Raw genomic sequence first — 25497 nt, 5'->3', positions numbered from 1 at the left:
CTGGGTCTCCCATCAAGAAGCTGCTCTTTCACCAGGAACAGGAACATCACCTCCACCCCTAACAGAAACAGTAACCCAGGATGCCAGGGGTCCACCCATTACTGAGAAGGTGGAGAGGAAGGGATAGATTAGTGAGAGATTACTTTGGAAATAAACATCATCAATTCTAGGAAACAACCTAAGCCCAGGCTGTGTAGTCGTCTTTAGAACTGTGAAGTGCCAAGTCTCAGACACGATGGAAACAGACCCTCCTACTTATCAGTGAGGACAGAACTACACCTGGGAGGAGGCAGGGCCAACCACAGGTGCCAGCCTGACCCAGGCAATGGGAGACCCCTGTGTGCAGTTCTGCGTGGAGCCAGGTGATAAAGAGGGGGGCCATATGGGCCATGCATTTCTTTAATGCTCACAGCCAAGCTCTCATCAGTGGAAACGCAGGGGCCTTGGGACTTAGTTTAGCTTCTCAACAAGGTCCTCAGGGTGCCCTTTTGGGAACTGCCAGTGCCCATGAGGAAGGCAGGCCAAGCAGAACCATGAGACAGGGGCACAGATCAAAGTCAGCTCTGAACGCAACGAGCTGAAGCAGCTGACGATAAACCCAGGGAAGGGTGAAGGGACAGGACAGGAGAAAGGAGGGAATGTGAAGGAAGGCAGGCAGGACCCCAGAATAAGGAGAAGGAAAGGGGACAGGTGGAGTCTTAAAAATCCATTTGATCAAGTCCAAGTAAAGACATTTTGAGCAAGGTCATTAACTTTATAGGTGGCACTTAGCTGGGTGGGGTGGCGAACATCTTAGGAACAAGATCAGAACAAAAGTAGCAAAACTCAATTAAGATAAGTTTCTCTAAAAAGGGTGATTCTCCCTTAAGTGTAGGCAGTCCACCTAGGAGCCCAAACTGGCCACTCAAAGTGGAGAAAGACTGGTTGGGCAAAATGACGTGCGGGTTCTGCAAGGAATGCAGATCAGTCTGGTACAGCCGCTATTGCAAACCCACGCCAGCAAGTCAGTCCACTCGAGAGTCCTCTACTATCATCTCCATCTTTTAAGTGACAAATGAAGTGGACACTTGACATAACTAAGGGGATGGAGGACCGATGTCTCAGCCCTCTTGCCCAGACCCCACTAGCCTGGCTCAGAGCCAAAAGCCCTCACCAGGACGTAGAGCAGGATGTAGAGGTGGTGGGTCAGCCAGAAGCCCCGGAAGCTGCAGCGCCGGAAGTGGTGGGAGGCGAAGACATACATGATGGCCAGGACCAGGAGCAGTATGACCCCCGTGAGGCCTGTAAAGTGAACAAGGGGTGAAGGGCAAAGGAGTAGGGCTGTTCTGAGCCTGCCAAGGGTCTGGATCCCTTTTCCACTCCACCGTCCTAGGGATGGGGTGGAGAAAGCCCCAGCATCTTCCTCTGTTCCTCTCCCCTCACACCACTGATCACAGGTACCTTTCACTTCAACAGAGCCTACTCATTCTTCACAGACCTTGTCATGATATTTTTCAATATCATGGGTCATTATTTGTTTTTACGTCCATCACTTTCCTGATTCTCAGGTTTACAAGAACAAGGACCAAGCTAGACTACTTCACCACTGAATCCTAGTGCCTAGTGAAGGGCCGGGCACACCGTGGGCCTTATACAAAAGTATGCAGCGCGAATAGATGCACAGGGCGTCTTCTCTGGGCCCTCTGGGTCGGACTGGACACAGGATGAGCACTGGTGAGCTGGTGAGTAAGTGCCACCCGCAGAGACCCTCTGGGTTCAGTCCTGAGTTGGTGGGAGGCCCCTCTGCATAGGGGATCCCAGGACTGAGCTATACGGGAGGGTGATATTGAAGCCTGGGTGGGAGGGCAGGGCCAGAGAATGACCCCTCGAGTGATCAAGGAGGAGAGAGGCAGAAATTAGGAAGATTAGAGCCCCGAAGTGTGGAAAAGCAGAGGTTAAGACGGGATCTAACCAAAGCCTATAAAAGACAGAATGGAGAGGAGAGCATAAACACAGCCTTATCCTCGAAATCCCAGTGTGCAGGAATTAGCAAGCACTCTCTGAAGTTCAAAGCAGATCGTTTTAGGATTAAAAAAAATAAAAAGCTGTGCTTTGTTTCACAGAGCAGTGAGTGTAGAAAACGTGTTATCCCAAGGAGGGAACAGACTAAAAATATAAATAGTTCAAGAAGTGTTTGAATAGATTCACAACTAATAGCCCTAAAATGGGTGATTATGGAGAGTTAGGAATATACCCCTAAAACAGCCCTTGTCGACAGACTAAAAGGAGTTGGGGGGGGGGGGGGCTTGTCTGGCTTGACAAAGAGCCCGGTCCCTCCCCCATGCAGCTGAGGCACAGTATTTCTCAGAGCCACTGTCCTGGTAGGTGTGTGTGTTGGGAGAGTGAGGGGGACCACTCCCATTACACAGAAGGAGGAACTAGTTCAGAGTGGGGATGGGAGCCCAGTCAAGCTCCTGAGAGAAGCACTGGAAATCAACCTCTTACTGCCCAGGAGAGTCCTCAGGGCCAGAGGGCAGAGCCTGACTCACCATGAGAGCCCAGTGAGTGCAACTGGGCTGCTCTACGGTAAGCAGAACCCAGAGCCTGGAGCTTGGAGCCAGGCCCAGAATTCACGGAGCAGGAAGGGCTCTCACCTGGCACAGTCTGGAAGAACCACCAGTAATACTTCTGGGGGAACTCAGACCTGTGGGGAACGGAGCACAAGGAAAGATCCTTAGAGGAGATGTCTGGGACTTCCAGAAAGTTCAGATGAGGCACCGCAACCCAGCCACCAGTCTCCCTGTCTACTGAGTTGGGGCTGGGGGCTCATCCTGGTCATTGTCTGTCCTGTAACCTGGAAGGTGACACTCTCCTCTGAGCCAAGATAATTGCCTTCTTTCCACTCACAAATAATACACCCCCTTTCCTCACTCACTACTCACCCATCATCATGGAAGAGGCCAGGGAAGAGGCAGGAGAGGATGCTGAGCGGGCTGATGGAGAACAGGTACACATTCACCACGTGGCCTGCACTGTGTAACACTAAGGAAGAGCAGACAGGGTGGGGTGAGCCTGGGGATGGCCGCTTGGGGGTGCTCCACCCACTCAGCCCAAGGTAGAGAATTGCAGTCAGCCGGGTTGGGGCTGAAGAAGGACCCTAGGGGTTTTATTTCTGATCGCTGATCAGCTTCCTGTTCCTCCCCATGTCCCATACACACACCATCCATGAACACAAGCATGGGCCCAAATCATGTACTAGAAGTTCACGCCTTTGGTTTCTCTCACAGAATTATGTTTTACAGCATAAAAGTTGTGAGGGGGCACATTATGTGCTCTCATGCTGGGGTGTTGGTAACTTGTCAGCTGGAGGCTCTCGAGGTGGCCTGAAAGCGTGGGAAGAGGCCCTGGCGGGGCTGCGAGGGGCTTCTGGGCTCACTTCCCACCGCTGTGGGGCCACCTCCATCCTCAAGAGAGGGACATCCAGGGAGGGAGGAGGGGCTCTCAGAGGAGGGGGAGCTCATGGGGGCGGGAGGCCAGGGCGAGGCTCGGGACCCCAGGCCCTGCCTGTGAGGACGAGGGCAGTGGAGGCAATGAGGCGGTGGAAGTCCACGGCGGCGTCGAAGGGCACGTAGCGGTTGAGGAAGGTCTCTCGCAGGAAGGTGATGAGGTTGCGGCACATGGTGAGCAGGATGTAGGAGAACATGAAGGAGATGCTGGCGGCCGTGCCCCGGGACAGGATGATGCCCACATAGGTGGTCTCTGCGATGCCCGAGGGTGGCGAGGCGAAGGCGTAGTCTGCGGAGGGGCCCAGGCGGGTAAGGGGGCGCAGTGCAGAGGAGAGAGCGGCTGGGGGAGGCCAGCGGCCGGCCCTCCCCAGTCTTCGTTCAGGCTTCATTCAGGCTGGCCCGAGCACCCCCGGAGGCCCTGCTCCCTCCCCCCCCCCCCCCCCCCCCCGCGGGGGCACTTTTGCAAGCCTGGCCCCGGGCCGTCTGTCACTCACAGGTGCCCGGCCAAGCCCTCCCGGCGCCGTCACCCAAGGAGGCCCGCCCCGGGGTGCCCGTCCCCCGGGTCCTGTCCCCGCCGGCGCTCACAGTAGGCCCTCTCCAGGAAGAGGCCCGCGGCGACGGCGTAGAACACGGCCACGCAGCCGATGTGGCGCCGGTAGTTCTCGATGAAGCGCTTGAACTGCTGCACCGTCTGGTGGCGCCGGCTTCGCTGAAACTTCTCGCGGTGAGCCTCGGTGAACAGCAGGGGCTGAAACGCCGTTACCCTGGCAGACAGGAAGGCTTCGCTCTCACTAGGGACCCCACGCTAGCGCAGCCCCGCTGCCCAGAGGGGAGAAAGGGCGCAGAGTTACCCAAAATACATGTGGTTCGGAGTCGAAAGGCTAGCATCACAGCCTCGCAAGTGGTCACTGGGTCAGCTCATTCCAGGGGATGCACTCCGCCTACCCCAGTTCTCACTCACATTCAGACAGCCCTCTCCCCTCCCAGTCTGTAGCTCCCAACTCCCAGGGGTCTGTTCTCACCCTATCCTGGAGGCTCAAAGAACACCTCCTCCAGGAAGCCTTCCCTGACCTCCCAGGCAGAGATGAGCATTTCCTTGAGCTCAGAAGCCTCTTGCTCTTACCACCGTTATACCACTCATCAGTGGGACACTGCAATTTTCAGTGTACCAGGCTCTCTCATCAGACTGTGATGTTCTGAGGCAGTGCTTAGCACAGTGCCTGACACCAACTAATCAATGCATGCTTGCTGAAAGGATGGATGAACTGCCTGGGCTTAGGGGGAGAAGCAGGCGTACTTCTTGCCAAACCTCCGTCGAATCTCCTGGGAAGGATCTGTGTCCGTGGGGCACTGCTGTCTCTGTGGTGTCAGCTCCACCTTGACATCGCTGCGGGAACAGCGAGCACTCACTCTGGGAGAGGGACTGGGATAGGAATGCAGGAGATAGGAACTTAGTCACTTAAGCCATTAGGTGCTCTGTTGCCCCTGGTCTGCCCCAGACCCACTCTGTTGGGGAAGGGCAACTCTTAGCCAGGGGACCGCAGGATTTCCAGAGACCTAGATAGGGAATGAGTCTCATCCTGGGGGTCCTAGCCAAGGCTATCACTTATAGCTGTGCCCTTTACAAGGGAATCTGACCCAGGCCGCAGGTGAGTGCAGGGCTATGTCTGCAGAGTAAGAAGTGCTTCTTTCTTATTTGCGTGAAGGCTTGATATGGGCTAGTGGGGGATGTGATCCCAGTCATTTTGGGGAGAGAAAATGCAACTCCCTGACCCCAACCCTCCCTCTAACATTCCCAGAAGAGGGCTCACCAGAGCTGATCCTGGCTGATGTAGGAGGCTCTCCGGCAGAGGTCCTTGATGACTTCAGGCACCTCCACCCCTGCAAAATGCAGAGCTGGGCTAGGGAGCAGTTCAAGGCCCAGAGCTTCAGAAGGACCTGGCTCAAATGCCAGACACTATAGAGGGTCTCTGTCCAGTACCCTGCCTCTGGGTGCCCCAGCCTCAGCCTCTGTCCCCAGTGGGAGCAAGACTCAGCCACAGGTAGGCAGGAAGAAGGCCTGAAACAAAGTTGGCTAGGCATGTCCACTTTCAATCTCATTTCTGGAACTAGAATCAGGCTTATGGAGTAGAGTTCAGGAACAGTATGCAACCTGTCAGCTAAGATCATTCTGCCACAAAACCCTGCTAATGACCTTCCAGCTTAAAATCTCCCAGGAGTTAAGTGTAGAATTTAGGTGGTACATATTTGGGAGATCACTATAAAATTATTTCCACTTTTCTGTGTTTGAAAATGTTCATAAGAAAATGTTGGGGGGTGGGGACCTCTCCCTGTCTGGGCTGAGTGCTTAGGGGCAGGGCATGACTGAGCAGCAAAACCGGATTCTAACAGGAGGCCTAGGAATCTGCGGGTCACTTCTCAAGTACTAAACTGATCCTGAAGATTACCCTGGTCTACAGGCCAGAGACCAAAAGTGATTAACTTGACTTTAATGAAATCAGAGTGTTTAAAACAAAGTATACATGTCTATCCTCTCAAATGCTTTAGCAAACAGTAAATGTGGCAAAAACAGTAACTTGACAAATCTAGGGGAGGGGAAAGGGGATGCTCCTTGTACTATTCTTGTACCTTTTCTGTAGGTTTAAAATATTTCAAAGTAAAATATGGAGGAAACAACAAAGCACAACAATTAAAAGCCAAACAGCCCTGGTCAGGTAGCTGAGTTGTTTAGAGCATCTTCCCGATACGCCAAAGTTGTGGATTTGATCTCAGGGCACATACAAGAAGGAACCAATGAATGCATAAGTAAATAGAACAACAAATCCATCTCTCTCTCTCTCAAATCAATAAAAACATTCTTTTTTTCTTAAAATGTCAAACAAAATAATACTCATTGCTAACCTTCTACCTAATCCTCCTTTTCCCAAGCCTGGTCCTTCCTCCACCCCAGGAGCTGGATATCCTTGGGACTCTGGCCTAGGACCACTTCAGGCACCTGTCCCTGCTCTGCCCTCAGGCCTAGGTGCCCGCTGTCCTGGCTGCCTGGGAAAGGTGAAAAGCTGCAGAATCAGATGTGCTGGGTCTGCACTCTTCCAGCTCTCTCCCACCCTGGGCAGGGGAAGTCCTGACCAGAGGCCCAGCTGTGCCTTGTCTAACTTGCCCCTCTCCCGCATCTGGACTGCTCAGTTCCCCCAGGCTCTCATAATCCTGGGAGGGGCTGGGCTTGGTTTCAACATGCCCTAGCAACCCAGGCTGTGAAGACACTGTAACAACTCAGAGCAGGCCACAGGCAGTCCCTCTGCCTGCTCTCTGCCCACTCCTCACCCTGATTCAATCCCCACCCACCTGAGTCAGATGCAGGTGGGGCAGGCGGTAGGGGGAAGGACAGCAGAGGTGGGTCTCCATGCACTCAGCAAACATTTACTGAGCACTCCTCCAGGGGAAGAAGTGGTAAACAAAACCAGAGCTCCCAGCACCACCAGAAACCCCAGCTGAGGTGGGTATGGCTGGGGTAGGACTGTAACGAGGAGACACTGTTTTGCCCCTGCACTGGGCTCTGGGCACAGGGGTCTTTGACAAGAAAGAGGAATTCCAGCCGCCATCTCCCACCCCATCCTGACCCTGCCCACCCCACCAGCAGGTCTGCATCATGACTTTTGTGGGTCCCAGGCACTGCTGTCTTCCTGGGCTCCTTCCTCCATTTAAAAAAAATTTTTTTTAAGTATATATCATAATTATGTTGGTGTAAAAAATATAATCCAGGTTGGATACAGTGTTACATATTTATTATTATTATTCTCATTCTTTCCTTCTGACTTTATTTTATTATTTTTTTCCTTTTATTCTGATTTTAAAAGAAATTAAAACATTTCCATGGACTCTCAAAATATGTGGTCCCTGTGTACTGTGCCTGCTGTGCCTAAAGGATAAGTGAGCCCGGCCTCCGGGCTCCCTCACCTTTGACGCAGAGCTGTGTGAAGCGGAGCTCGCTGTCGTGGTCCCGCAGCATAAAGTGGAAGTCCTCCCATGTCAGCTCCTCCTTGTCCTGAAAGCCCGACTCCCGGAACATGGACTCCACCACCTCAGCCAGCTGGGCCTTGGATAGGCAGTTGTTGGAGATCTCGATGAAGGACCTGGGGATTGGGGGAGGGGAGCCATCAGGCCTGACAAGGGGCCTGGGGCCTAGACACAGGGGCCCACTGGCCATCCCACCAGGCCTCCAAAGCCGACATGGAAGGACCTGACTGGACAAATCTCAAGCCCCCTCCTAGCAACAACAGTCTCTGGCTCCACGGGTGAGAAGGAGGAGGCCCCTGTTCTTTACTCTCCTGCTTCCTCCTTCATGTCCCACCTCTGTCCCCTAGCAGTCCCTGCTCTGGCCCACTCTCCTGACTGTCCCCCTGGACCAACCTCAACATCCTGATGAACTCGTCCTTGGAAATGAGACCATTCCCATCAAAGTCGTACATGCGGAACATAAGACGAGACTTCTCCTCAGGGGAGCCTAGGAAAAGGAGACCCTGTGAGAGGCCCAGACCGCCCGCCTAAACCCCAGGCTGGCCAGAGGGGCCTTGCACTGTTGTGACCCACTACTGGACACAGCGAGGGGTTGCTCTGCTTCCTGACCCTACCTGGGTGCTCCCAGATGTCTACCATGGCTAGAGACCTGGCCCAGTGCTTCCCCATCTCCAACAGCCCAGTCTCCAGCCCCTTCCATCTTCTCCTGTCTGACAATCACTCCTTTCTCCACTACCTTTCATGAAGACCACCAGGATGTCCAGGAACTCCCGGAAGGACAGGTAGCCATTGCCGTCTTTATCAGCCAGAGAGAACATGGACTCCACAAACATGTCCTGGGGTTTGAGGCCCAGGGACTCAGCAAACTCAGCCCTGCTGAGCTCACATGTCAGGGCCTCTCGCACCTTCTGTGAGGAGTCCAGGGGCAAGGCCCCTGCATCCGCCTGGTCGATGTCCAGCACCTGTGCTTGGGGGGAAGCAGAGGGAGGGAGAGGAGGAGACAGGGACTCCTTGACTTGAAGGCCAGTTGAGGCTTGTAGGAGCCATCTTTTAAGGTGTCTGCCCAGCACCCCCTCCCCTAAGCACTACCCCATAAACCCTGCAGGTGGTCCCTGTGGCCATTTATGTTACAGAACCCTGGCCCTGTGTGTTAGCTGACTGGATCAGGGATACACACTTGAGCCAAGCAGGGGACCTGGAATTGGGACTGAGAGGTCCTAGGTCTGTCTTGATCCAAGCACAAGAAAACTCAGAAGTTGTGGATCACCCTGTCCCTCCAGGTGCTCAGAGACACCGAGACAGAGTGAAGCAGAGGCGCAGAGAAAAAGGAGGAAGCCTAAGAGAGGAGTGGCCTTGCTGGCTGACAGCTTTCCCTTTCCTGGTCCTTTCCGGGGCAGGTCACAGTCCTCCCTTGGGAATTCCTGAGACACTGCTATATCCTCAGAGTCAACTGACCCTTCGTCAAGGCTAGCTTGAGCGGGTTGCTCTTAAAGCTAGAGTTTTGACTGAGAAAAACTTCAGCTGGATAGAGAAAAAGCTGGGCTTGGGAAGGAGAAATTCTCGCGTCATCTTCAGCCCCGCCAAAGGGCTGCCCCAGCTTAAGGAGAATAGACGGTGAGGGAAGCAAGCAGGCTGCCAACCATAACACCTGTCTGTCCTGCCTGTCAGCTGGAAGCCCCTACTTCAAGCCTGGCTATGGTTTCATGAGGTAAACCTTGTTGCTTGAAATAAGGTGCTTTGGTGGGAAGAGCCTGGGGCTGGAGGCAAGAGACCTAGGTTCATGGCCCAGCTGTCTCACTGTGTGGCCTCAGGCAAATGTCTTCAGTTGTCTGGCATTCATTTCCTCACCTGCCCTACCTATCTCACAGGGTTATTGTGATAAACAAGAGAGGCTGAAAGAGCTGGGCAGAGAGAAAGGGTTGGCAGCTACCCCCAAGGGATAGTAGCACACCCTCGCCTCCCAACACAGGGAGTTCTCTTTCATAGCCCTGGCAGATCCTGAACTGGGTGGAGGTGCCCAGGTCCTGCCCAGGCCCTGGCAATGTGTCACCCCAGCCAGGGACCCTCTATTCTACTTTTTTTTTTTAAATCCTCACCCGAGGACACTCCTCCATTTTTTTGTTCAGATAGAGTGGGAGGGAAAGAGAGGAAGAGAGAGAGAAACATTGATGTGAAAGGGACACATCGAGTGGCCGCCACCTGCATGACCCAACCAGGGCTGGGGACAAACAGCAACCAAGGTACATGCCCTTAGCGGGAACTGAACCCGGACCTCTTGGGACCGCAGGCTGATGCTCTAACCTCTGAGCCAAACCGGCAAGGGCGACCCTCTATTTTAATACCTACTCAGGTTCAATTTGTTTAAGGAGCAAGTGACATGGTCATGTGCACCCAGTAAATGACCATTAAATGGTAGCTTCCTTCTTGTATCCTCTCCCCCACTAGCCAACCTTGCTCCTTCTCCTCAAACACTGATTTTTCTACCCTTCTACCAGGCACCTCTGCTCAGTCCTTTCTGCTCCTTTCTTCTGAGCCCAAACTCTTCTAACTTGAGTCCTTGCCGAATCTCACCTCCACCATGACTTCACACCCGCCCAAAGCTTCACTACCCTTCTGAACTCCCAGACCACTGATTTCCTGGGTCACTTTTATAGCTGTCTTTCTTTGCTGGTTATCTTCCTTTCTGCATGCACCCCATCTTCCCAATGGGATGATAAACTCCTTCAGTGGACGCCCATGCTGTATTACCTTATATCCCCCAAGCTTCTCCTCGCCACTATTTTGCTTCCAGGCTGCCTTTATTTTTGTGCCAGATATGGACTCAAGTCCTTGTATTTCTCTTGTTATCTTATTTCCCTCTATCCTCTCAGTGGTTCTCAGAAGTCTGCAAGGTGGGCACTAACGCCCCTTGGAGGCCTCTGACAGCTGCGTCCCCCCGAGGTGGGGAGACAAAGGGCTCTCGCAGCCCCACACTGCCTGTCTCGCCCTAGGTTTCTGCAGCCTGTGAGTGAGGGCAGAGACCCTGGGCAGCCCTGAGGGGAGAGGTAGTGATACATGCAGATGAGCCCCTTCCTAGGGAATGTTTTTCTGGAGCCGCACAGGTGGGTGGGATTGGAATGGGGCCAGGAGCATCTCCTTACAGTAAGGTCAGGTGCCAAAATCACAGTAGAGTTGATTCTTGGCTGTGACCTCAGGGTTTCTGACTTTCCCTGGAGTCACCCCATGGCCTTATGCAGGAAAGGGCCACAGGCAGACAGATGCCCAAGAACACATCTGATCCCGCGTCCACACCTGGGAGAAGAGATGCCTGAAGAAGGTCTCCAGGAGGTGGCTCCGCTGCTCCCGCGTCACAGCTGCCCTCATCAGCTCCTGCTCCCGCAGCTCCCACTCCTGGAAGCTCAGCCCACTCTCCTTCAGGGCCACCCGAAGGCTTTCCACCAGTGCCTGCCGCTCTTCCTCCAGGTTAAACAGCAGCACCTGTGGAGGCAGGAGGAGGGAGAGCAACCATTCGTCAAGGCCTCTTGTGTCTAGGAGCTTTACATGAATTTTGTCAGGGGCCACTGGAAAGAGAGCCCTTGCAAAAGAGGTACTGTTATTTCCTGGACTCAGGGGTTGAGTGGTTTTCCTGTATGTGTAGAGGTATATGTGCAGAGGTAGCATTCAAAGTCATATACATGTATAAAGCCAACCTTCCCTCTCTGTTCCATACTGGAGAAGGGGGAGGCACAGAGGCCAGAGGATTGAGCGGACTGTGAGCCAGACAGTCAGAGTTGAAGATCAGCCTCTGATTGAGCTCCCCTCCAAAATCTTTAACAAATCACTACAGCCTGAAATCAGGGGACAGGAAGAACACCCAGCTTCTTCTAACGAATCCCAACAAGGACCTGCCACAGTGTCCTTAGAAAGGGAGGGGGCAAACTGTGTCTGCAAGAGGAACAGGGGACTATAAAGACCACATAATTCTACAGGCCCAGAGCAGGGCAAATATGCTCAAATTTCTCTCTCTGTTAGGTACTACAGCCAGTAACCAGAAGCCAGAAACCCTGTCTGGCCCCGTGCTCCTTTCCCTCCGCCTGGCTGGCTGTGGCTGCAGACAAGAAGCCAGGGGCCAGCTGGGTCATACCAGGTCATACTCCTTGGGGACCTTGAGCAGGAGGGTGCGGCGTCCGCGGTTGCTGGACAGGATGAGGTTGACCTGCTGGACAGGCCGCAGCTGGATGATGCGGAGCACAGAGAGCCTGCCATCCATGACGCGGATCTGCCCAGGCTGCAGGTGCACCAGCACAGGCCGGGAGGGCTCCCTGCGGCCCTGCCATTCCAAAGCTGAGGAGAGATGGGCGGGGTCAGCTGGGGCCCTCGGGCCTGACCTGCCTGCCAGAGGCATATTCAAAGGAAGAAGGCTTAGCTGGAGTTAGATCAAGGCCTCTGCAGCTCCTTGCCTCTTGGGTACCAAGGGTCCTCCCCTTCCTGACAATCTTGCTGTGCCTCTAGTCCATGAGAAGAATCACAAGCATTTTCTGAGTCTTTGTGACGTACCCAACTCTGTACCAAGTACTTTGCATGAACAAGTTCATTTAATCTTCATAAATCTACGAGGTAAGTGCTATTATTATTCCTATTTTACATATAAGGAAAAATAAGTTTAGAGAAACTTAAAAATCTGCCTAAGGCCCAACTGATGGAGCCAAGATTCCAATCCTTGGTCAGTCTAACTCTAGACCTTCACTAATTATTTCTCTGTTGCCTGAAGTTCCCGTGTGAGAGGCACAAAGCAGCAGTTCTTGGGAATTTGTGAGTCACCGTAACCCTGTGAAATGTAGTCCAGGTCCTGTGACTCCTCCCCATGAGTCTATCACATTCCATATATTTGGGAAAGTTGGGAGGAGCAACAAAAGTGGGAAAACTCCAGGTCCAACTTCCACCCAGTGTCCCTGTGGCTCTTCCCACTGCCCTGGCTGCCTGGAGGCCTGGAGAAAGGAGGCCTTTTCCTTTTGCCCTGAGTCATGTCCTCCTCGTCACCACCCTGGCCAGCCCAAGGCCTACCTTCCACGCCCTCCACAAACTTCTCAGACTTGATACTCTGGCGGTCCTGACTCTGGAGCCTCTTGAAATTTCTCCTCCGGAGCCGAGCAACAATCCAAGCAACGAGCAGGCTCACTGGCAGGGCAGAGGCAGAATGATGCTCAGAGGAAGGTGGGAGTCTGGGGACATCAGTGGCTCCTTTGCCAGACTCTTTTCCTTGGCAAGATCCCTGCTTCCCCCAAGTCCTCATTCTTCCCATTCTCAAACTTAAAGCTCCCTTCAGGGAGTGAGGGAGCTGCTTTGCATTCTACGGGGAGCTTTGGGGAGCATCTAAGATGACTGTGCTTCAAGTCCTTTCACATCCAGAGACTGGACCTACTCTGCTGGGCTGCTGGTCAACTCATACACACAGCCATGCCAAAGACTAAATCCAAAGCCTCTGCCCCAGCAACTACATCCCAGCCCTGGTTCTCCAGCAGGGATTTGCCTCTGACAGTTTCCCAGGCCCAGGCTTCTGCAAATAGCTATGGACTGTGGATTCCCTATGGTGCCTGACCAATGTTGGCCCCGGGGGGATCCCAGGAGAACAGGGGAGCAATTTTTCCTAGTGCCAACTTATCTGCAGGTCAGACACTTCTCATGTCCCCTCCTGCTCTGATGTTTTAGTCACCTGCCCAGAGGAACATGGCTGGATGCCACAGATGAAACTAATGCACCCCCCCCCCCCCCCGCCGCAGCTTGTATTTCTCACCCAACCCCACCCTGCTCATTATTTTTACCCAGGGGGAAGCAGCAGAGGGTCCCGATGGTGACCCCGAAACCAAATCCACTGCCCTTGAAATAGTCCCGCATGACCGGGGGAACACAGGCTGGCAGGCCCTCAGTGCTGAGTTGTCTTGGCTGTGGACAGGGGTCTCCTGGGGAGGCAGAGAAAGCTAGAGACCTGGGGGAGTGCTGGGCCACAGGCTCAGGCACAGCACCACTGAGGAGGTTAGGGTGGCAGAAAGAAGGTGGTAGCTCTGGGTACCAGAGGGGAGGTGACTGTTTATCCCTGCCATTGTGCCAAGAATGTGGTATTTCCTACTTGGGTACCAAGTGTGGTCCAAAATGAACCTCAATCTCTATCTCTCCCTCATATACACATATGTACACACACACACACACACACACACACACACACACACACACACACAGAATCCTTCCCTCATCTCTGCTATGGGGTTGGGATTTCCTCACTACACTCAGCCCTCCTAATGTTCTACCCACCCCCAGCCCCATCCCAGCTGAATGTGAGCCTCCTTACGAGGTCTCTCTGAGCCTCAGTCCTGCTCTCACTTGGGCACCTCCTGGAGTTGTGCAGAGGGGAACCTATACAGCTGTGTGTTACAACCTTGGTGCCAAGATCCACAGTTTCCAAGGCCAGAACCATACATAGCTCACTGCCCCTTGGAGGTTACTGTCCAGCTGCACAGAACCAGACCCACAGCTGAGGAGGAAGGAGATTCCAGACCCCAAACTCCCCCCAAGTACCGCCTGGCCACTCACCTGCATGCCAGAAAAAGACATTGGGCTGCAGGGCACTGGCTTCCACGTTGGTGACAGCCACTATCACATCCCATAGGGAAGTGTTTCTGATCTCTGCGATCTCATCCTCGGAGAACAGCCTGGGGGTCGGGGTGGGGTGTTCTTAGAGTGGGAAAGAGATGCAGGCCCCAGGCCCAAGGATCCAGATGAGGAAAGAGACCCAGAGGGGCTGGGGAGGTGGCTGGGCCAACTGGGAATCAAGGGACGATGGGGGCTGTTTACAGGCAGAGGGTCTGGGCCCAGGCCCAGCTGGAGTCTGAGGTGGGGGCCCAGACAGGCCTTACCCATTCCTGGTGTTTTCAAACCAGTAACGGTCACCATCCCGCAGCCGCACAAACTGGTCGAGGACTATGGTGCTGAAGAGGGGTCCAGGGTCCCCGTGGCTCTCCAGGAGCCCCCCAGGGAGCATCTCCAGCAGGGACAGGTCCTGGTTGTACAGAGCAGCTGTGGCTTCCAGCACCTGGGGCCAAGAAGGGACAGGAGTGAGCGTAAAGACCTGGAACTCACCCTCAGGCAAAGAGGTGGTCCCCAGGGATCAGTCTCAGGGATAATAATCATAAATGACAGTAACAATAACTCACTTATTATGCCCCAGGCACTGCTCTGAGTGCTTTACATAAGTTAACTCATTAGGGGAATTCTCTCACAGATCAGCTGCCTATTTTACAAAGTTGGAATGAAAGAGTCAGCCAGTCCCCTATGTAACTTATTCTTGAAAAGGTATAAAATTTGAAGGATCAGTGCAAATGTTAAACGGTAGAATGATATGTCAGAAAAGATTTCTATTCTTTAGATCTAAAAAAAAAAAAAAAAAAAATGTTTATAAAGATCAAATCCCTACATAGACATTGCCTTTTAAAGACAGTCATCAACAATATATGAGAAGCATATCCTACCTGACCTTTACTTTAGTTCTTTTCTTCACAGTGTAAATAAGCACTTGACCAGCTTAATTCCAAAGAGGCACCATTGAAGCTAAAAATGTGCTACTTTGAGTATGCCTGGGCATTCTTATCTTTATGTTGCTGTTATGAAGTTTACAAGCCCCACACACATATCACTTCTTTATTGGTCTTTCAATTCTCCACTTTCCAACAGTTTTATAAAGCAGTAAGGGCAAAGGCAATATACTTGTCATGTAATTGTAAAAACACTGCTGCGCCATGATAGTAAGGCACCTGAAACTGGTCTGTTGGCTGGCAGGCAATGCCACTCACCCAGGTGATAGTTTAGGGTGTGAGATCTGACTCCCCAAAGGCAGCTTGAATACTAGTGCACAAAATTACAGCTTGTTCCTGAGTCAAGGACCTTCTATATCCTCAGGGAATCATTGGGAAGAGTAAATGAAATAATGTCTGTTAAGTGCTTGGCATGCAACAGATGCCCAATAAAGATTTGCTGGATCTGCACAGTCAGAGTCTAAAGCCAAATCCTGGTCTGGTAACCTCCAGCCTGGTGTGTGATACTGGGAAGAGCAACCTGGCTGAGCCCTGCCTCTCTCACGAGGTGCTTGTCTCTGGTGCCTAGGTCTCACTGCCCATTTTCTGTGTCTCAGGCCAGTGTGCCCTGGCCCTCCCACCCTGCCCTCTTGGGTCCCGACCCCTCCTCACAGTGCCATCACTTTGGAAGAGTGCAGGGTTGATGTCCTGCCATCTGGTAATGGAAGGCAGGCCCAGTGCTGCCCTGGCCTTGGTGTAAGAAGGCAGGCCCAGGTCCCGGCCCCGCTGCAGGCTGCTGGCCAAGTAGTCTGTGCGGGAAAACTTCAGTGGCCCGGGCCAGAAATCTGTGAATTTGATAGCAGAGAGTCTCAGGAAGCTCAGCAACATTATAGCTCCTGCAGCCCATGCCCCAGGCTCCAATCAGCCCCAGGGGGACTTGAGCCATATGGAGGGAGCTGTGGCCATCAGGTCAGAAGCTCTCTCAGCAGAGAGGCAGTGCAGGTTCCCTCTCTGGATACCCTCTCTGCCTGACTCTGGAGCTCCAGCTGAACCTCCTCCCTGGGGCAGGAGTGCACAGCTTGCGGAGACAGTCGTGGCCTCACCTCGCACATCCTCAACCACCACATGGTCCTCTCGCTCAGCGATCTGGGAGGCCATGCCCAGTAGCAGTGCATCCACGTTTTCAGCTCTTTGTAGGTTTGGGTGCTATGAGAGTGACGAGAGGAGAGGGGTGTGGCTAATGGGGCCAGAGTTTGGGCAGCCAGGCTCCCTTCACCTCATAGTCTATGCCCTCCACTCAGTCCTGCTGCTCATTACCAAACCAGTGGGTCATTCCTCTTCCCCAAGTAGATTCCCCACTCATGGTGAATGATATCCGCATTTAAAGCCCATGCCACTGGGAGACAGGTTTCCATAGCACAAGGGACCAAAAACTTTATTTCTTCTATATTAGGAGACTTGAGAGTATGATTGACAGAGACACTAGAAGATTTAGGTCTTGATTCTTGTTCTGTTTACTAACCAGCCATGTGATTGTGGTCAGATCATAAGATCTCCCTGAATTCAGTGTCCTCCCCTTACTAAAAAAAAACATTAGAAATTAATAAAATAATAAAATAAAATTAATAAAGTAATAAAAAGGTATTAGGAGGACACTAAGGTCTCTTCCAACTTAGCTCCATGACTCTGATCCTACGCCTTCCTCTTCTCTCTTTTCTTCCCTCCTCCCTTGCTGTCTTATGAACACTACACAAACTATCTGAGTTTGCTTTAAATTCATGATTAATGCTCTTGACTCCTACTGACCTGGTTTGGATGGACAGTCTGTCCCTGGTAATTTCTGAATCCTTCACTCCTTCTTACCCTCAGCCCACAAAAACACATTAATGTGGTGCCCTGGGTGTGTCTAATTGGAAAGTTTCCTTGGGGGCTGGGATGAATGGGGTACTCCTAGGCCTACGGGGGACCCAGGGCTGTTAAGGGAGAAGAAACATCCAGGAGAAAGCAATAAACGTAGAGCTATTCTTGCACAGGCCCCACCATCTTCCACACAGTCCTGAGGTGAGAGTAGAGGGTTGACTTTTAACTATGTACAGCTACCTGGTTATCTCAGACACTGATAGGGAAGATGGCTTTGGTCCCCAGGCTGCCTCCTCTGCCCCAGCTCATCCCAGGTGGCTGCCTCAGCCTTACTGCCCACCTTCACCACACACCATAATACACATGTACACACGAGAACACACAACACACATATAACAACCCACATATATGTCTCCAGCCCTGACCTCTCGGCTCCAGTAGCTGTTGCAGACCCGGAGAGCTCTGGAGAGGCTTGAATTCTGATTGGTGACCCTCTGGAAGTGACAGCTGGCATTTCTGAAATACAAGAAGCAGGGGAGTGGTGACTGGTATCTCAGGGTTCTAATGTCAGGCATCAGCTCTGGTATCCACGGCTGTAGCTAGGGGCCAGACCATTGCTTCCCTGAGATGACATGTGGTCAGGGTAGGTCCTGAGCAGTCTGATTTTTGGTGCATGGGTCCATGCTCAACCATTCAGCCACACCAGCTGAGTTTGAAAGAATTTTTTATTGTTCTTTTGAAATTACTTGTCTATGGATAACTTGATTGATATGATTCCTTGGCCATCATCAAGCATATCCAGAAATTGTTCCAGTGTAAGAAAATCTAAGCTATGTAGACCCAGAGTCATAGAAGTAGGGTACAGATTGGCAATCCTCAAAAGAAGTGGTGGGGGAAGTGAAGAGATAAATCACAGAACTTATATGTATGTATGCATAACAGATGGACATAGACAACAAAGCTGGGGAGGGGGGGGTTGGGGAGGAGGGTGTCAGTGGGGAAAAAAGGAGAAACATCTGTAACATAAATAAATTTAAAAAAAGAAAATCCAATCTATAAATTATTTTAAATTATAAAGTAAATGTAAAAAAATAATCGAGGGTAGAGTCATGCTTGGGCTATTGCCTTTGTGTGCTAGAGTCCTTGAAGAGCAACTACTGACCTTATTCACTGACTGTGGTCCCCTATGGCATAGTCAGTCACCAGGTTAGTGACATGTATCAGATTGATCTATACAACTGTTAGATTTGCTAACTGTGCCCACAAATTAGGGGATGATATTTTAACTATTGTTTAGAAGATCTCTATTATTCAGGGACTTATGAACCCGGTTCCATGAAATAAAGCTAGTCTTTTCCTCCTGAAAGTCTTTGGTGGGCTTTTTAGAAAGATTTGTTTATTCAGGGGGAAAAAATGGACATGTTTTGCATTGTATACATTTAATTGAATGTATATTTTTAGCTTAAAGTTCCCTTTTCATTATTGTGGAGCCAGTATTTTCTTTAGCACTCACGTATATTTATTATAATGTCCCCAAAAGGTTTATAAACCCCAGGTACTGTGTTTACAGCTAAAAATGCCCCCAGGCTAGTGTCAAGAGTTGAAGTTCAGACCAATAGGTTTTGTGACTCACCCTCTGAACCTTAGCCCCTCTTAACCTGGGGAATTAATATCTACACCAGCTGCAGGAAAATGGACATAAAAGTGCTTTAAAACAACAATGATGTATCTTTGCAAACAATTGTTTTTATTCTTCCCTTCCATAGTCACTGTTCCCCGGGGAGATGGGCACGACTTCAGACTGATAATCCTGTCCTGAAGAGTCCTGAGAGCAATTTTTTTCAAATGACAACCCACACCCCAATCCCACCCCAACCCCACCCCCACACATTTGAGCCCTCCTTCACCTCATGTAGACGCCAGGGGGCACCATGGTGGAGAAGAACTGCTCAGAGGCTGCCAGGAACTCCGGAGAGATGCTGGGGTCCAGGAAAGGGCGGTACCCTGCCCCACAGGGGTAATAGGAGAAATATGCTCCTTAACCCTCCATCCTCCCATAACGTGCACCCACCCGTCTACGTTAACCCTATGGATCCTAACCACGAACTCCCCTCAATGCAGGTGCCCCCCCCTTCCCCCTAACACCCTTACCTGTATATTCTGGGGGTGTTTTTTGCAGGAAGCTGGGCAGCCACTCATACAGAACAATGTTCTGAAGATCAAGAAAAGGGAAAGGGAAGGTGAATGCTCCAACTGTCAGGCCGGGAGGGATCTGAGCCCAAGGAAAGCTTAAGTGGCAAGTTGTGACTGGGCAGGGGCAGTCGTGGGGAAGGCAACTCAAATAGGAGAGGTGCTGAGGTCAGTCCTCCCCCAAAACAAGGAATCGCGGGGGGCAGCTAAACCTCTTGTGTAAAGGGCACTTCGCCTCCTTATCATTCCTAGACATGAGCTCTCTGGGGAGGGGTGGACTCCCGGGAAAGGGTGTTTCTGGGTGGCGGATGACCAAGGATGGAAGGCTCTGCGGGGCAGCAGAGTCTCCTGTGGACCAGGAGGAGTTGGGGGTGGGGAGGGCCTTGTCACCGACCTGGTAAGTGGCGATGACCCTCTTGCGTGCGTGCTGGAACAGCTCCTCGTCCCCCCAGCGCGGGTGCTCGCGGGCCAGCCTCCGCGCGCACAGGTTGTGGTAGCGGAACCACAGCAGGCCCAGCGCCTGCAGGAAGGGATCGCGGTTCCCTCGCTCCGCTCCGAAGGCTGCATCGGAAGTGGAGACGCAGGGGAGGGGGTGAGCGGCGGTGGGACCCAGGGGAGCGCCACCTCGCAGACCCCAGCCCGCCTCCGGCCAGCCCCGGCTGCTCAGAGCCTTCCGCCCCTCCTGCGCCCCAGTCGGCCCCGAAGCCTCACCGTACAGCCCCCGGGGCCCGCCTTGTCCCGTGGCGGGGTCGGGCGGGGTCCACATGAGCAGGGGGCTCTGCGCGTCCCGGGGGAAGGCGGGGTCGGACCCCGACGCCAGCTCTCCCCCGGAGAAGCTTCGCAGCGCGTCGCTCCAGGAGTGCGAGGAGCCATAGATGGCGCTGCCGTCCAGCCAGCCCGTCACCTCGTTGGTCTGCGGGGCAGGGCACAGGGGAGCAGGGGTCGGGTAGTCGAGGCGCGTAAGGGAGGGCCAGGGCCAGGGCCAGGGCCAGGGCCAGGCGGATGTCCGTGGGTCGAGGGTGGGACCTTCTCTCCACGCGACCCTGCCAGCCCCGGAGCCCAGAGCTCCACCTGCCTGGGACGTAGCTCCTGCCCCGCAGTCTGCCTAGTCTCACCAGGTCTCGGGGGTTGCTGGGGCTCTGTCCGGTCTTGGGATCCCAGCGGCTCCTCTGGAAGGGCAGCACCACGTCCCCGCGCCGGTCGGGGTCGAATACGGGGTCTCCCGGTGGGATGCGGATGTTGAGGAACTCGGCGGGGCAGCCAGGTCTCTCTACACTCACCAGGTCCGAGAGCACGTGGTAGCCTGCCCGCATTGGGGAGGGCATTGTAGGGCCAGCTAAGGCCACTCTGTTTTCTTCCCCTGGTCTAGTTCCTACACCCCCAGTTCCACGCTTCAAAACACTCAACAGCCATTGTGAACAAGTCCCAACCTTGACTTGGCCCATCCCTTCCCAATGCTTTGTTACACCCTGGTCCAAACTGTTTTCATTGCCAGTTTGGCCTTCTCCTTGGAAACTGGGAGGTGCCCAGTGAATGTCTAGGCTGTTGGGAGCAGCCTGCCCAGAGAGCCTGCCAGCCTCAGTAACATGGTGGACACTGCAAAACAAGTGTGGGCACCCTGAATGGGCAGCAGGAGCCTGGCATTCCTGCTGGGAGCCAACAAACCAGTCTCTGGGATCAGGCAGCCCTAGCACCCCCAATTCGAAACCCCCCCACCTCCCTCCAGGATAAGAACCCTGCCCTGAGGCTATCCTAGGAGATACAGAGGCAAAGAGTAAGACTAGCATCCCACCAAGAGTCCCCACCAGATTATTTTCATGCTCCTACCCCATCAACAGCTCAACCTGGGGCACAATTATACCTCCTCCAACCAGACTTCCTTCCTCTGCTCCCACCCCTACCCTCCATCACCTGCCCCTCCATCTTTCTCCCCTGTCTCTCTGACCTCCAACACTTTTCTCCCTCACTCCCTGAGTCTCCCCACAAACATACAGGTATCTAGCTGACCCCACTGGCCTCCCTCCCTTACAGGTTGAAGCCCTTACCAAAGAAGACTCCCAGCACTGTGCGGTTTTGCTGGGAGGCCCGCCCTGCTGGGCCCCTCATGGCGGTGTTGCTGAGGTTTCGGGGATTGGGCAGGTAGGGCTCTCCCAAGGGCTGATACACACCATCGGCATAGGTGGCTGGAACCAGGCGCTGTAGCCGATAGCCTGAGATGGGAGGGGTAGGGACAAGGACCAATCCCTAGAGGGCTCCCTGACCTCCTCTCTCCAAGGCTTCCTCCATACCACAGATCTTAAAACCTTAGGAATAGATGAGCCTTTGCTGGTACCTGCCAGCCCTTGCCCCTTAGCAGTGAGTACCACCCTGACCCTGGGGCTCTGTATCCACTTGGCTCTCACTTACCTTTGCTGCCCCATCTGTGCTCTTTAAGGTTGTTGTACCATCCATCAAATCGCTGCACCTCCCATGAAATGGGGTTCTGAGCTCCTATGTGAGGTTGGAGAGAAGGGGTAGCCAGGCAAGTCGTCCATGAGAGGACGGACAAGCCTGCAGAATATGCATCCTGTGAGCCTGGCACTTGGGTCAGCAGAAAGTGGACACCCAGCACAGATGTGGGAGATAGGGTACAGAGGGAGATAAACAGAGCAGTGATTTCCAAATTCAAGCCCAATTTTTAAGCTATTGGGGTGGGGGGTGGATATGACAGGGAGCACTAACTAAAGGATTGTAGCCACGTGGCCAGGTGCAGTGTGCTGACAAATGGCCTCAGAGAGGAAGAGGAAGCAGAACAGCGACAATGGGAAAGGTAATACAGGAGACTGCCCTCACACCTTAGCTCCCTGGGGGACACAGTAGGACAGAAGCCATTCCAAACCTTAAGACATCATACAGAGCAAGAGCCAGCTATCCCCAAGAGTTAGCCACTCTTCCACTCAGGGAAGGACATGTCATTCTGTGATTCATCCCCAGGCAGGGGCAGTGTGGAAAGAAGCTTGGCCCTCTCCTGCTGAGCAGAGCCCAGGGCAAGGATGTGGGCCACAGGGCTGTGGTTTTGGTCTTTTTTTCCCCAGTTTCTTGGGTGGGATCAGGGACTGATAGTCATGTGGATAACCTTACCCCCTCTTCTTTGGGGGCATCATGTCCCCCTTCAATTTCTCCTCTTGACCCTATTATACTCCAAAAAACTAGGGCTTGGGAGGGAGCACTGAGCTGTTGAGGGAAGAACTTGGGCAATGGGCAGAGGGAAGGGTCCAGAATCAGAAATATGTTGAGGGGGGGTCCTTCTGGTCAGTAGATCAGATGACCAGCCAGATTCCTTTCCCAAATTAGAAGGCTACAGGACTGAGTCCCTCTCTCCTCACCTCAGACAGCAAAGCAAAGAAAAGACTTATCAGCCAGAGGGAGACCCATTCCTCTGATTATCTCCCCACTCAGACCAAGGACAGGATCTCAGAGCTACTCTCCTGCCCCATACACACACACACACACACACACACACACACACACAGATATTTGAACTCAGGAGGAGCAGAATAAGTGACCCCAAAATATGTCACTTTGGCATGTGGATTATTTTGAGCTTAAGGCAATCAGGACAGAGGACTCAAGAAAAAACTTCCTTTCCCTCAACCACCTAAAAAATATTAGATAGGGGGCCTGGACCAAAAGAGGGCTAATACCAGAGATAACTTTTTATTTGTATGGCTGGGCAAACATCTAACCAAACATCTGCTCTTCCCATTGTCCTGTGAATTTCCCTTCTGCCCAGGTCCCTCTCCCATTCCTCAGCTTAGGATGGTAAAGAAGCCTCAACTACCCAATTTGCCCTTGGGTCTCCTGTTTTTATGAAATTCAATTTATTTTTCTCCTGTTAACCTATTTTATGTCAATTTTTTTCTTTTTTATCCTCACTCGAGGACATTTTTCCAGAGTGGGAGGGAGAGAGAAGAAGAGAGAGAGAGAGAAACATCGACGTGAAAGGGACACATCAAGTGACTGCCACCCACACGACCAGCCAGGGCCGGGGACAAACTGCAACTGAGGTACACGCCCTTAGTGGGAACCGAACCTGGGTCTCTGTGGACCACAAGCCAACGCTCTAACCGCTGACCCAAACCAGCCAGGGCTTATGTCAATTTAATTATTAGGTCAGCCAAAGAACTCGAAGGGATGAAGGGAGGAATTTTCCACCCCTGCAGAACCCAACTAAGGATCAGGACTTGGGGCAGAAATACGGCAGCCATAGACATGTGATCTCTAAAATAAGATGAACTGGTGGCAGAACCAGGGGTGAACAAGAGGTGGGAACTGTTGGGGAGGGTATGGAGGAGAATGCCTGTTGGGAATAAGAGGTAAGAGAAAAGGAAAATCTAAGGCCAAGGCATAGAGAAGGCTGGAAGGAATGCGAATGTGAGCAGCTCTGGAAAGGGAGAAGCTGCGGTGGCCAGCTTACCATCGTATGCCTCCAGCCAGGACAGATCATTCCACAGATTTTCTTTGCTGCCTGTTCCTGCATTTCCCACTCCTGATGATCAGGGACTTGCTCTTTTTAACCTAACTTGTGGCACCTTAAGCCCACTTCCCTCCTCAGAGACCCAGACTACAGGGAATGGCCTCAGATTTGTGCAAAGCCAAAGGTAACAAGATGAAATTCTTGTGGATTGTATTTCTTAAAATCATATTGTTTTAAAACACTGGTGACTTCCCTTTGGGGAAGTCAGCTTTTGGTCTGATCTGACCCCAAGGTTCTTTTTTTCCCCCCTGTGTCTAATCAATCTTTTCCTATTTGGGGTCAGGGGTCCTTTATGAAGATAGAGAGAAGATAGGGGAGAGGAAAAGGGTCCCCAGACTATAAGTCATTAAATAGGGAGTGCTGACGCAGCAGTTGAAGGCTCCCTAATTCTCTGTGTTTGGGAAAATATTTTATGATCTATCCATCTAGTCAACAAGCCAGAAATGAGCACCTACCATGTGCAGGCTACTGTGTTAGTTAGGGAGTAGAGATAGAGATGAACATGATCAGCTTCTGTCCTTGGGGAAGCCCAGAAGGGATTCCTCTTCTCCTAGCCATGTTTCTCCTCCAATCTGTACTCACCTGTGGGCACCCATAGACCAATCAGGAGTGTCCATGCTAGAGCCAGGTGGAAGCCCATGATGAAAATGGATAATACTTTTAAATGGAGACCCTAGAAAAAGACAGAACACAGAAAGAATGAGCCCTAGCAATTCAAGAAAGTCAGACCAGGGCCTCTGCAGGTCCCTATGAATTAAGGTACGGGGGCTGGGCCAAGGCCACAGTATCAAAGAGCAGGAGACTCCCTCCCTCCCAAGGATCTTTCATTCATTTAACAAATACTTGATGAGCACTCACTAGGTAATGGGCACTGACTTAGGCACTTGAGATTAAGTGATGAACAAAGCAAACAGAAATCCCCACTTACCTGGACTTCACGACCTAAGATTAATTGGAAAACCTTGCTTTGACTTAGTTTACTGCAGTGTGTGTTCCTTGGACAGTGCCTTGTTTGGAGGCCAGGATATAGTGCTGCTGCCAGTCCACTATGTTGATCTTAGGTCACTTATCTGGTCTGAAACTTGGTTTCCTCCAAGCTGTGAGAGTAAACATGTCTGAACTGTCTACCATCTAGCATGGTTGCCAGGATCAAATGTGAGACTGAAAAGTGGCAGGTGTGAAGTAAATGTGATATAGAGAGGGTGGGCTGGAGCTTAGCTCCTCTTAGTCAACTCAAAGGTGTTCCTGTGTTTAATGCTGACTTCCTGTTCTCTCTCTCCCTAGTCCAGTAAGTCACCCAGGTACAACAGGGAAACAGAGGCAGCAGAGGGCCCAGGTTGGAACTTCTGAGTGGCACAGGAAGAGCCGAAGGCCAGTAAGGACCTCCTAAAGGCAATGTGGAATGGGGCTGGGGAACTATCTAGTGGACGAAGGTGGGAGTTCATCGAAAGCCTCACCTCTAGCCAAACCCTCAGGGCTCCTGGACAGGTTATCTAGTTACAGTGGAAGGAACCCAGAGGGTGACCTCATCTCCACTGGCCATCTCCCATTAAAGAAATAAGAAAACAAAACGTAGACCTTGTCAGAATGCAAAACCTTGGTTTTCTCACTCCACCCAGAGGTTGTCCAGATGCCAACCTTTGGTAGTTTGTGAAGATCAGGTTGAAGCCTAAGGCTGGGCATGCTGAAGTGGCCACAGTGGTCCTTCCCTGATCTAAGATGCCCTTCCCCTTCCTCCCTACCACTCTGACTTCTGGATCCTTGGTCCTAGACACCAGTGCACCATTCAACCTGTAAAAGCATGCAGTGAGCCTTCAGGCCAGGCTGTGGGAACAACCTGAAGGAGAAGATGGAAGTGCTTAATAACCATTCCTTGTGGGTGGGT

At 52.3% G+C, this 25497-nt stretch overlaps 1 protein-coding gene and 1 non-coding gene across 2 annotated transcripts in view; one reads left to right on the top strand and one right to left on the bottom strand.

Annotated features, from left to right (window-relative positions):
- DUOX1 (dual oxidase 1) overlaps positions 1–25497 on the bottom strand; it is a 32900-nt gene that overhangs the window by 6740 nt on the left and 663 nt on the right. The window contains exons 3-29 of the mRNA XM_036281824.1: positions 24195–24285; positions 21503–21586; positions 21142–21306; positions 20212–20399; positions 19808–20009; positions 19491–19657; positions 19058–19118; positions 18814–18910; positions 17332–17422; positions 16150–16252; positions 15719–15891; positions 14393–14568; positions 14070–14188; positions 13304–13441; positions 12546–12659; positions 11626–11825; positions 10794–10979; positions 8239–8464; positions 7896–7989; positions 7443–7618; positions 5297–5366; positions 4783–4908; positions 4071–4249; positions 3544–3774; positions 2922–3021; positions 2634–2683; positions 1154–1281 (exon numbers count right to left, since the gene is read on the bottom strand). Of these exons, the coding sequence (XP_036137717.1) occupies positions 1154–1281; positions 2634–2683; positions 2922–3021; positions 3544–3774; positions 4071–4249; positions 4783–4908; positions 5297–5366; positions 7443–7618; positions 7896–7989; positions 8239–8464; positions 10794–10979; positions 11626–11825; positions 12546–12659; positions 13304–13441; positions 14070–14188; positions 14393–14568; positions 15719–15891; positions 16150–16252; positions 17332–17422; positions 18814–18910; positions 19058–19118; positions 19491–19657; positions 19808–20009; positions 20212–20399; positions 21142–21306; positions 21503–21586; positions 24195–24252 (3702 nt within the window). The 5' untranslated portion in view covers positions 24253–24285. The remainder of the gene's footprint in view (positions 1–1153; positions 1282–2633; positions 2684–2921; positions 3022–3543; positions 3775–4070; positions 4250–4782; positions 4909–5296; positions 5367–7442; positions 7619–7895; positions 7990–8238; positions 8465–10793; positions 10980–11625; positions 11826–12545; positions 12660–13303; positions 13442–14069; positions 14189–14392; positions 14569–15718; positions 15892–16149; positions 16253–17331; positions 17423–18813; positions 18911–19057; positions 19119–19490; positions 19658–19807; positions 20010–20211; positions 20400–21141; positions 21307–21502; positions 21587–24194; positions 24286–25497) is intronic.
- LOC118622334 lies at positions 18001–18125 on the top strand. The gene has a single exon (XR_004958050.1). It is a non-coding gene; the product is annotated as a small nucleolar RNA SNORA3/SNORA45 family (small nucleolar RNA).

This window comes from Molossus molossus, unplaced genomic scaffold (assembly GCF_014108415.1).
Source record: "Molossus molossus isolate mMolMol1 unplaced genomic scaffold, mMolMol1.p scaffold_m16_p_1, whole genome shotgun sequence".
In the NCBI taxonomy this organism is placed as follows: Eukaryota; Metazoa; Chordata; class Mammalia; order Chiroptera; family Molossidae; genus Molossus; species Molossus molossus.
This window is presented reverse-complemented; position numbering and strand designations above follow the sequence as displayed.